The following is a 12015-nucleotide window of genomic DNA, read 5'->3' as shown; positions in this document are numbered from 1 at the left end:
AGCATCCTCCTCTAAAAAACTCTGTACCCCTCCCCTCTCCCTCCCACGATTTGAGTTTCTTGTGTTTGTACAAGCCGTGTGTGTGTGGTACTAAAACGATGTGTGGAGATGTGTGGAGACGCGAGGGCCAATGTTGTTATACAACTCACTGTGCACACAGATCTCAGCGCAGACATTTCCTTTTGAAATGAATTCTAAACATCATTTCAAGTTTAGCCGCAAGTTCAACAAGTCAAAAAAATAAATAAAATTAAAGCACCAAAATGACTGCTCTCAAGGGTGTTTCTACTGGCACCTCCATCTCATCGTAGGAATTAAAAAAAAAACGTGTTCGTTAAATACTTGGACACTTGATGTATAAACAAGGAAAGCGAGTCGTTTCAACCGACCTGGCCCCTTCAATTCGGTTTAAAGATAGAATTATGTTTCCAGCGTTTTTTTTTATTTTATTATTTTGCTTTTATATATAAATTTTCTTTGCAGTATGTACCTTTAAAGTAACGTGCTTTTTTTTTTTTAATGTATAAATTTACCCATTAGTAGACTCCCAGAGTTAAACGAGGATTCCACATAAGAGCTAATGTGTGCGCGCGCGCGCGTGTGTGTGTGTGTGTGTGTGTGTGAGAGAGAGAGAGAGAGCGAGAGCACGGAAATCTCTAGTATACTAAAGAATTCTGATTGACCAGAATATCAAACGGATTTCAAAATATTGAGGGGGGGGGGAGTGTAAAATATATTTTTTATCAAAATCTAAAGAGTGACCAGAAAAAAGTAAAAAAAAATATTTAAACTAAATTACATAAAAAAATTATGTAAAGTAAAAGAAAAAATTATGTCTATAGTCACTACTTAAAGATTATAAATGTTATATTATAGGTGTGACGCGAGCTAAGATCTTGATTAGAGACCTTTATAAATATGATAATCGTCATAAAATTGATATATATATATATATGTATGTATGTATTTTTTTTTTATGCTTTGCTTTACAAAAATAGTTTTAGTTAGAGTTCGTGTTTAGAGATGAAACGGTTTTTAATTTTACAAAATGTTAAGTCAAAGACGTAAAATTGTAGTTTACATTTGATTGGAGTCGTTTCTTTTAAAGTTTGTATTTTTCCACTATCAATTTTGTTCGACTACTTTCTCCTGTAACCGTAAGTGAATAAGTTAAACCCCGTGCACCAAGTCTGTCAGTCTGTCTGTCTGAAACAGATGATAGATATGACAAGACGTTAAGATACATCCATCTCCCAGGCTTAGTGCAAAGTGGTAGTTTAACTCGTTTAGAAGTGAAAAGGAAGCGGGCGGGCGGGGAGGAGGGTTGAAAGTAGAGAGGAAAATGGGGGAGGGGGGGGGGGGTGCTTACGGAGAACTTGATTGTTGGAAAACTATTCACCATTGAAGATCTTGAAAGTCATTCTTGCATGAAATGTTTTTGCTGATGACACGGATGTCGAGATTGTGTTTTAATTAAAATTTGATTGTGGCTTCTCGAGTGCTGTTGGCAACGTTTTCTTGAAACTACTTGTTATGTCAATAGAAGACTATATGACAATAGAAGACTATATGTCAATAGAAGACTATATGTCAATAGAAGACTATATGTCAATAGAAGACTATATGACAATAGAAGACTATATGACAATAGAAGACTATATGACAATAACGCGTTTGTTTATTTTTGTTCAGGGCTGTAGACATCTATAGCATTTATTCATAAACGTTCGACTCATTAAGAAAATTACTTTCTTTACTAACATATACAATGATATTCATTTATCTATACTTATTTGGTAAAGTAGGGAAAGGTATTTCTTTCAGACCTTGAGAGGATGTTATCTCATTTTGTTTCAATGGTTGACGGTCAACGAGTGTGTAATTTTGCAACTACAACGGCCAATCGCTTATACTTCCCCATTAGAGTTAGGTTGACTCGAGGAGTGGGGTGGGTCTTACAAATTCCTAAGCTCATAGACCCTGTCTTTATCGGGATTCGAATGTAAGACACCGCGGTTCTGAAGCAATGCACTGTATCACTTAGCCACCAAACGCCCCACCTGCTTGCTTTAGAAATAAAAAATATTTCGTCCAATCCCAGAGCTTCTGTTGGACGACATATGATGACTGTGGGCAGGGTTCGAGTCCGGGATAATAACGACCATAGCCCGAAGCGCATACCAGTTCATACCACAAAACCAGGCATACCACACAACCAGGCATACCACACAACCAGACATACCACACAACCAGGCAATCATTGATATTCAAATAATCTTATTAATTTCAGAACCGTCGACTGAAGAGAAGCGATAGGGGAGGTGGTGGCGCTGACTGAAGATGGTAACGCAAGAAGAACTATCTTTTATCTGCATGGAGGATTACACTTCCGGAAGTACCTTAGTATCAAGGACGCGCCCAGGGGAAAGAACTTGGACGGATACCAACCCAGAGTTGTCTCAAGAGAAATTGTTGGGACGCTCTTGTCTTAATTCAGATCTGCGGTCAGTTTTCGAATTTCCATCACCTCTCACACAGACATATACATACACACATACACACGCACAAGCTCACATACGGGCTGGTCCGGTGTGTGCCAAGGCTGCGGGTGGAATGTGTTCACCATATGATTGGCATATTTTCCAATTCCAGATTGTATGACACTCATACCACGGCCGGGTCATTGAGACTAGTACGCTGCTGCCCTCGGGGGGGCTAGCGACCAAACACCGGCCATCCATTCCTGAAATATACGTGAGCTCTAGAAAAATATGAAGCAGAGAAAACTGAGCTCTTTGATTTGAAATCTATAGCTCACTGAGCTCTGTGTGTGTGTGCGTGTGTGAGGAAGTCAGAGGAGTCTGAAGATGTTCTGGGTGAAATACATTCCACTTAAAGTAAACAGAGGCGATGCCTCCAGTTGGGTACAATTATTGATTCGATTGCCGCGCCCTTTTTGTTTTTGGTATTGCTTTGTGAAATCTTTGACTTTGTTGTTTTTAAAGCATTTCATTTAGTTGGCATCTTAGTGAAATTACTTCCATAGAATTGTTGACTAGTATTGAAAGAGTTGACTAGAATTGGACCATTTGATTAGAATTGATATAGGTAACTAGAATTACTATAAATGACTAGAATTGAAATATTTGATTAGAATTGAAAGAGTTGAACTGAAATAGTTGACTAGCATTGCAATAGTACACTATATTGAAAAAGTTAACTACAGTGTAGAAAGTTGACTAGAATATTTTTCCGGAGGAAGTTTAAACGTATGATTGTCTCAATCGACCTTTGTTCAAGAAAGAATTGGTTCTTAATTTTGTTTAGAACTTTGAGATTTACTATTAGTATTTGATTCTTGAAATAGTAAATTTCGTCATTGACCTAGTTAGTCCTGAGATCGTGTGATTGAACAAAATGGAAAACTTAGTAATTGAATTTACAAGCAAGAGTTGTCGGGACATGGTCCAGTTACCCGCCATATTAGTTTCGTTTGAGTGTAAAGAGCTTCCTTTGGATTTCGTTCTCATGAGCAATATGATATTGAAAGTAAATAAAAAAAAAAAAACAAGAAATATTTTGTTTCGATGAAAGTTCTATTCTATCTTATAACATCTTTAAGTTATACTTTTACTCAGGTCAAGTGATTTCTAAAGGGGAAAAACAATATGACTTATTACCAATCGCTTGATAACACTTAAATTTTGGGATCAAACTGTGTACTGAACAGTGAGTTGCCTTGTGTTAGGCGCTTCCGCGGTGTCTAATGCAAATAAACCAAATGGAGGTAACACTCAACTGAATACATAATCCACAATAACATCAGCGAAAGGCCGAACCATCAATAGAAGTTAGTCGACGCTGATACTGAATGTCGAACAAGTTTAATAGCAATGAAGGGAATCATTGAATGTCAGCTAACTCTAGAGGTTCATAAACTGTGACTTATTTCTACTTTGTCCTGGAAGTAGTCTGTCTAAGTCGACTTCTATTTCGTTCTGTCTCTAAAACCCAATCCATGTTTTACTAGTCACGTTTATGGTCACTAAGTCAAAACTATTTCCGAAACAAATCATTAATTCCTTATCGAGCCGCAACACTTGAATAATCTTTAGTTTACAAGGAAGTTTTGGAAAAGAAACCAGAACTAAACAAAAATAAATCTCCCCCCTCCTCTCCCCGCTCTTTTTTGTTCGTTACAAGAACAAGTTCTCTCTGAGGTTGATTAAGATTGACAGGAGGTAGAAAGGTCAAAGACAATGAGCCTGAAAATAGCTGGTCAGTAGATATCTTAGCTGGTCAGTAGATATCTATCTTCTCGATGGATGAACCGCGGTGTGAGGATGTAAAAGGGAGGTTCTGATAGAGTGCTGTGAGAGACCAAGCCCTCCCTCCCCCCCCCCCCTTCCACAAGTCTTCCATCAACGGGTTGAGTTAATTGGTGAACCCAACCCACAGTACTCGCCCTGAAGGTAGATTAGATTTCAATTATAGATCAATCTTTGCTTTACAAGCCACAGATGACCGGCACTGACCACTGTCCACCAGGCGTTAAGTGTAGTGACAGTATCTGCTCTACCACCAGTGTGGATGACTCCTACGGTCAATTAAGTTCTATCTGCGGCACGCTATCTGCTATTAGACATGGTTTATAATGTATTAGTTCTATACAATAGTTCATAGTACCAACATAAAACAAACATTCACTTAGCTTAGATTTAGCTTAGATTTAGCTTAGACTAGTGCGATGCACACGTATAGTACACATGGCTACTGCATGAAAACGGAAAGTGTTCGATAAAATATCTAGCAAATGATCTTTGAGAGCATAATAAAAGTACGTTACAACGCTTGCAGTACTTCATCTGTGAGAAATAAAGGAGCCCCCAAGACCACTCGTTGAAATCTTATTAATTGGCTAATTTTTTTTGTTGATTCATGTTTTATTACTTGCAATGAATAATTGAATAAAGTTTCAACTTGATATGAGAATGTTAGAGAAGTGTACAAACATTGAACAAGAAAGAAAGACAGAGTGACTTGATAATAGCTTTGTAAAAAAAACAACAACAAAACAAATAACAACATCTACAACTTGCTTTTTAACTCATGACTGGAAGAATGTTTCATTCAAATGTAGGCAGCGCGTGTATTTCAAGAGAATGTGAACACTTTATAGGATGTAAAATTCCATAATTTACAATATTACCCCAAACCGCACCTTTTCCATTTCAACGCTGCATATATACATAAATAGGTGTAAACTATTCTGAGATTTTATAACTCCATGGAGCAAGCAAGTGGAGATTATCTTGGAGATTGTTTACAGACAAAAATCTGGCAACTTTTGATTGAAATTCGGGCTGGCTGTTTGCTGCTTGGCAATTACAACTATTAAAAAGTAACCTCTTATACGACCACTATTATTAACCCACTGCCTGGAACACTGCCTGGAACACTGCCTGGAACACTGGGCCAATATCTACTCTAACGTAAGAAAAACTTTGTGGAAAACTGTTTGATCTGCAAACCAGCGGGCAGCTTCATCTCACCTATAGGACCACTCTTCTCGTCTAAACCCTCTAACGCACAAACTTTTTTATACAAGAAGAAGGAAACTATCTTCTGCAGGTTTATTTAAATCTTTCTGGGATTATCAGATATATTCAAAGCTTGCTGGGAAGGGTTCGTTGAAGGTAGGGAATGGAAAATGTGTATTCAAACTAAAATCTCACAGACTTAGATGTCTGCTATACAACTCCTGCAAAAGACGGGAATATGTGGACGAGATCTAGATTTCGTTTTTTTGGATTCATTAAAAAATACATGTATCTAGAAATCTAGTTTAGCTTTTGAAGCTGTGTATTTGTATAACCCAAGTTATAGTGTTATTCTTTCAAATCCCGACAAGCTATCATTCTAACGCCCCTACTTCTAACCCCTGTGTCTATCTCCCAGTAATATATCTTGGCATATGTTTCTCCCTAAAACACGTGCAATTCCAATTAGTGCTAAGCTCTTGAGTCTTATGAAAACCAATCACACTTGCTCTTGCTGGAAACTTTCTCTCTACTTTACACGTACACTTTTTGATTCCGCGTGATTTTATTTTGAGGGTGTTTCAGGAGGAGAAGAGAACTCGTGACATGAAGACTGAAACTATTTCTAGTCCTATAATGAGATAGAAGCTGGCTCGGGGAAAAAAAATAAGGTTGATTATAAGATCATTTCCCCTTATTATTTGTCTTCCAAATATTTGTTGAGCTGTGAACAGCTTGGAACATATGAGATGAATGCTACAGGTGATGTTATTTGGCTGTGGATATTTCATTTCTAGTCGAATGTTACCAGTAGACCTACAACATACAAGTTTGATGCTGGCTTAAAATCTTGTTACTTATCAATATCAGTGGAGGTTATATAAGGAATCGTACTTTCTTAGACCCTCCCACGCCATGAAGAAATCTAACTCATAGGATGGGTACAAGGAATCGTACTTTCTTAGACCCTCCCACGCCATGAAGAAATCTAACTCATAGGATGGGTACAAGGAATCGTACTTTCTTAGACCCTCCCACGCCATGAAGAAATCTAACTCATAGGATGGGTACAAGGAATCGTACTTTCTTAGACCCTCCCACGCCATGAAGAAATCTAACTCATAGGATGGGTACAAGGAATCGTACTTTCTTAGACCCTCCCACGCCATGAAGAAATCTAACTCATAGGATGGGTACAAGGAATCGTACTTTCTTAGACCCTCCCACGCCATGAAGAAATCTAACTCATAGGATGGGTACAAGGAATCGTACTTTCTTAGACCCTCCCACGCCATGAAGAAATCTAACTCATAGGATGGGTACAAGGAATCGTACTTTCTTAGACCCTCCCACGCCATGAAGAAATCTAACTCATAGGATGGGTACAAGGAATCGTACTTTCTTAGACCCTCCCACGCCATGAAGAAATCTAACTCATAGGATGGGTACAAGGAATCGTACTTTCTTACACCCTCCCACGCCATGAAGAAATCTAACTCATAGGATGGGTACAAGGAATCGTACTTTCTTAGACCCTCCCACGCCATGAAGAAATCTAACTCATAGGATGGGTACAAGGAATCGTACTTTCTTAGACCCTCCCACGCCATGAAGAAATCTAACTCATAGGATGGGTACAAGGAATCGTACTTTCTTAGACCCTCCCACGCCATGAAGAAATCTAACTCATAGGATGGGTACAAGGAATCGTACTTTCTTAGACCCTCCCACGCCATGAAGAAATCTAACTCGTAGATGGGTACAAGGAATCGTACTTTCTTAGACCCTCCCACGCCATGAAGAAATCTAACTCATAGGATGGGTACAAGGAATCGTACTTTCTTAGACCCTCCCACGCCATGAAGAAATCTAACTCATAGGATGGGTACAAGGAATCGTACTTTCTTAGACCCTCCCACGCCACGAAGAAATCTAACTCATAGGATGGGTACAAGGAATCGTACTTTCTTAGACCCTCCCACGCCACGAAGAAATCTAACTCATAGGATGGGTACAAGGAATCTTATTGAGGAAGAACTCATTACAGTTTAAAATTCTATTGAACTTTGAAAGCGTTCAAGAGACTCGGGCTATTTCTTCTAAAGTTCTTGACATGAAAACTTAGTTACTAGTTGCTACAAGGGCTACGATTTTCTTCTACTTACCGACTTGTCTCCAAATCCTTCATCTTGAGTAGTGTCCCTTGTCATGTCACCACTTCCGTCGTGACTTCCCCTTGTCTTGGTCCCATCAGATACACTGTTACTGATGACGTAACCCACTGTGTTTTTGTCCGACTCCAACTTTTCAACTTCGGAGACCATCTTGGCCCTGGAATGATGGTACTTCCTTCTCTGGGCGTCAGCTCGCCTAATGACCACAATGGTGATGATGACCGCCACCGTTACAACTCCGGTGACCACGCCCAGAATGATGACCACCAGAACATGTTCCTTCTCTTTGTCTTTGCTCTGGGCCTCGGTCTCGTTGGGCGCAAAAATGATGACGTCAAACGTGGAGTTCGTGAAAAGTGGAAACGCAGAGCTCTTATCAGTGACCACCACGGTTAGCCGGTGCCGGCCGGAGTCCTGCGGGGTCAAAACCCTCTGCAGAATGAGCTCCCCTTTGTCTTTGGTCAGTTTGAAGATTGACGAGGCCGTGTTGGACGCCAGGATGTACTCCAGTTCCTTGTTAGCGCCTTCATCTTCGTCCTCGGCGAGGATACTCAGCACGACTGATCCAGGCTTAGCATCAAATGACACAGCCACTGTACTGTTGCCACTTCGTGGATAGATTATCCTGGGCCTGTGGTCATTCTGGTCCCCTATTTTTACCACCACGGTGGTGCTTCCGGTCAAGGGAGGCCTTCCTTTGTCTTCCGCGTACACAGTGATTGTGTAGCTATCTCGCTGCTCTCTGTCCAGTATATCTTTGGTTACAATAAGACCATTGGTCAAAATTATAAATGGACTCAGCTTTGGCAGAAGAGAGTACACAATCTTTCCATTATCGCCACTGTCCCTGTCTGTGGCCAGCACTGACCCAACGGTGGTATTCTCTGACATGTTTTCACTGACCTCAAACTCATAAGAAGACTTCTCAAAGGTCGGGACCTCGTCGTTTAAGTCGGTGATCTCTATGATAACCTCAGCTGTCGAGCTCTTTCTGTCCACGCCATTGTCCATGGCCACGACCTTGAACCTCAGCAAGGGCGTTACCTCATGGTCCAAGGACTTCACGGCAGAGATGCTTCCACGCGTGTCGATGCGGAGCAGCTCATCGTCCACGCCAACGAGAGAGTAGGACACTCGCCCATTCTCTCCGTAGTCTGCGTCAGTGGCTGTAACTTTAAGGATCACCTGACCTGGGCGGTTGTTTTCTGGGACGGACTTTTGGTAGAGAGATTCAGTGAAAACTGGGAAATTGTCATTCTCGTCCTTGACCTTGACTTCAAAATTAACAGAGCTGGACATCTTGGGAGAGCCTGCATCCTCACACGTGACGGTCACGTTAAGCACTGGTTCAACTTCTCTATCCAGTTTTCTGACCACAATGACCTTGTATTCATTGACCGACAGCGGCTGCAGCTCAAAGGCATCGCTCACAATGGAGCAGGACACCAAACCGTTCAAACCAGCGTCCCGATCCAGCACTCCAACTAACGCCACCACAGTGCCTGAAAAATAAAAACATCCAAATACAAAAACAAAAATAGATTACAAAAGAAAAATCGACTAAATCTTTAATCCGTGTATAGAAATGATTTAACAATTCACACAAATATATAAAAAAAACTCATTTTTCTGTTGAGAATCTACTGGTGAATCTAGACATATACAATGATCAATAAAAAATATTGTCAAACTTATTTGCATTTATAGAACTATTTGTCTATTTACCAGACTGAGCCAACTCTGAGACAGAGCCGCCAAACATGATGTTCACACTGACTATGGGGGCGCTGTTGACCGTGTCCTCCACCGTCACGTCTACCTCAGCTCTGGACACCAGTGGCGGAACTCCTTTGTCTAGACATTCCACAAGAATTCTGAAACAAATTGCGAAATAACAAGCTTAAGAACCATTGTAGACAAACTGACCTCGAATAACATTCATTTCTTGAACCTGAACCTCTAAGATCTTAACCTCTAAAACATGAACTTCTAAAATCTGAACCTCTAAAACCTGAACCTCTAAAACCTGAAGCTCTAAAACCTGAACCTCTAAAACCTGAACCTCTAAAACCTGAACCTCTAAAATCTGAACCTCTAAATCTAAATCTCTAGAATCTGAACCTCTAAAGCCTGAATTTCTAAAAATCTGAACCTCTAAAATATGAAACTATGAAATCTGAAGCTCTAAAACCTGAACCTCAAAAATATGAACCTCTGAAACCTAAGCCTATAATGTCATTACCTAAAGGTGTCCCCTTGTTTCTCTAGCAGTGACCCTGACACTGTGATCTGTCCAGTAGAACCATTGATAGCGAAGTACTTAGTGACGTCTTCGCGGTCCAGTGGAGCGAACCTGTACTCCTTGATATTGTACTGGTCAGTGTCTTGGTCAGTGGCCGATACTCTGTAAGCAAACAATACAATTATGAAAGACTAAGGCAGTAACTAGATAATTATCGAAATTTGTGCATCTTTCAATTGTATATATTGTTCTAACTCCAGTGGCGAACTGAAAGGGTTAATGTATGTGCGGCCTACTGATACACACGACTCAGGCCATTCACACAGGTCTACGGGTCAACGGCTGTTGAACAAGAGACATTACTGCAAGTACACGCAAATATGACCAGTATTATGGTCATCGAAAGCCTTCGCGGTCGAGAGACAGTGTGTTAAAAAGGACAGTTGATTCCAGAACAGCAAAGCAGTAAGGACTGTGTGGTACCTTTGAGTCTTCGAGGATGTAGCTGTACGAGCTAGAGAGACTTGTAGTTAGGCAGTTCTGTTAAGTACAAGAAAGCATTTCAAGTTGGTGTAGCCCATTGTGTTTATTTGTAAATAAAACCGCCACATTGTTTATTGAAACTCTTGTTGTCAAGTTCTTGTGTTAAATGTGCTGTGTTGTGTTTAGCAGTGTTTGCAGAAGGCCTGATAGAGAAGATCGTAACAATATTGATCATGACTAACTGTTCATATATGCCAATTCCTTAAAGTTTTCCATTTAATATAGAATAATGAATGAGTTTTTTTTTTTTTTTTTTTTTTTTTTTGTCAAATGTTAATGAGATGCTAAAGACACAAAATATTTGTTTTAAAAAAATAAAAAGTATTTATAGCATATAATTTGAGCTGTGTAGAAATATTCTTATGAATTATATTGAATGTTATAACAATCTACTCACGTGACTACAGGAGTGCCCGCAGAAGCAATCTCTGGCATCGTGACGTTGTAAAGTGACCTGTCGAAGACTGGAGGGTTGTCGTTCACATCCTCGACATTAACCAGTATGGTCATGCTGCCTGATCTCGGGGGCTGCCCGCCGTCCCTGGCCGTCAGCAGCATCCTGTGATTAGACTTTGTCTCCCTGTCCAGCTCTTGCCGCAGTACAAGACTCATCTGGTGATACACACACACACAAATAATGTGGACCGCCTACATTCATATTGTCGTTATGTGTGGAAACAAATGCAACTTTTGGGGGAAAAATACTACAACAAAGAACAGCTAACGTTACAGTAACTGCTTAAAAAGGAAAATAAAGACAAAACAGGAGATGTGTTAATAGCATCAAAGATACAGGATGTTTAATGCTTTGCAGACTCTCTGTAAAGTTCAACTGAATGAAACTGAGGTCGATAAATTGTGAAAGACTCAGCATGGGTGCCACAATGAACCTTCTACGGGAGAGTGTTATAGAAAAATTTAAAACTTATTTCTACCTAACAGGTTTAGTACTTGGGAAGGACTTCATTTAATAGTAGGGAAAACATTGGGAACTTTTTCTTGTCAATTTGTTTATGAAGAGAGAAAAAGAGAGTTACCAACGAGAGAAAGAGAGTGATAGAAAAAGAGAATGAAAAAGAATGAAATAATGAAAAAAAGAGAAAAGAAAGAGAAAAAGAAAGACAGAAAAAGACAGAAAGTGATATAGTGACAGAAAATAAAAAAGGAGTTGTAAAAACGAGGAGTCTGACAAAAGATTAATAATGAAGAGAAATAGAAAGAAACCGAAAGAGATTTAAAAAAAAAAGAGGTAGGTGAAAGAGAGAGACACAAAGAGAGAGAGAGAGAGAGAGAGAGAGAAGTGAGCGAATAAAAAAAAAGAACTACATTGGGAACTACATCTAAGTCTATGCGTGTTTAATGCACTCTAGAAACGAGATGTCATAAAGAGAAAAAAAAAAAGAAAAAAAAAAAGAATTCCGTAGCAGACGATGTTGTGACTTGAGAATGATGGAAGAGAAACTCTGACATTCTCTGACTACTTCTAGCACTCAACCAGCCCCCTCCACAGGCCCCA

At 39.8% G+C, this 12015-nt stretch overlaps 1 protein-coding gene across 1 annotated transcript in view; it reads right to left on the bottom strand.

The window, feature by feature from the left end:
* LOC106059212 (putative protocadherin beta-18) overlaps positions 1 to 12015 on the bottom strand; it is a 72609-nt gene that overhangs the window by 33166 nt on the left and 27428 nt on the right. Inside the window, exons 4-7 of the mRNA XM_056036295.1 lie at positions 10897 to 11111; positions 9957 to 10118; positions 9440 to 9588; positions 7706 to 9216 (exon numbers count right to left, since the gene is read on the bottom strand). Coding sequence (XP_055892270.1) covers positions 7706 to 9216; positions 9440 to 9588; positions 9957 to 10118; positions 10897 to 11111 — 2037 coding nt within the window. The remainder of the gene's footprint in view (positions 1 to 7705; positions 9217 to 9439; positions 9589 to 9956; positions 10119 to 10896; positions 11112 to 12015) is intronic.

Source organism: Biomphalaria glabrata, chromosome 7 (assembly GCF_947242115.1).
Source record: "Biomphalaria glabrata chromosome 7, xgBioGlab47.1, whole genome shotgun sequence".
NCBI classification, from domain to species: Eukaryota; Metazoa; Mollusca; class Gastropoda; family Planorbidae; genus Biomphalaria; species Biomphalaria glabrata.
This window is presented reverse-complemented; position numbering and strand designations above follow the sequence as displayed.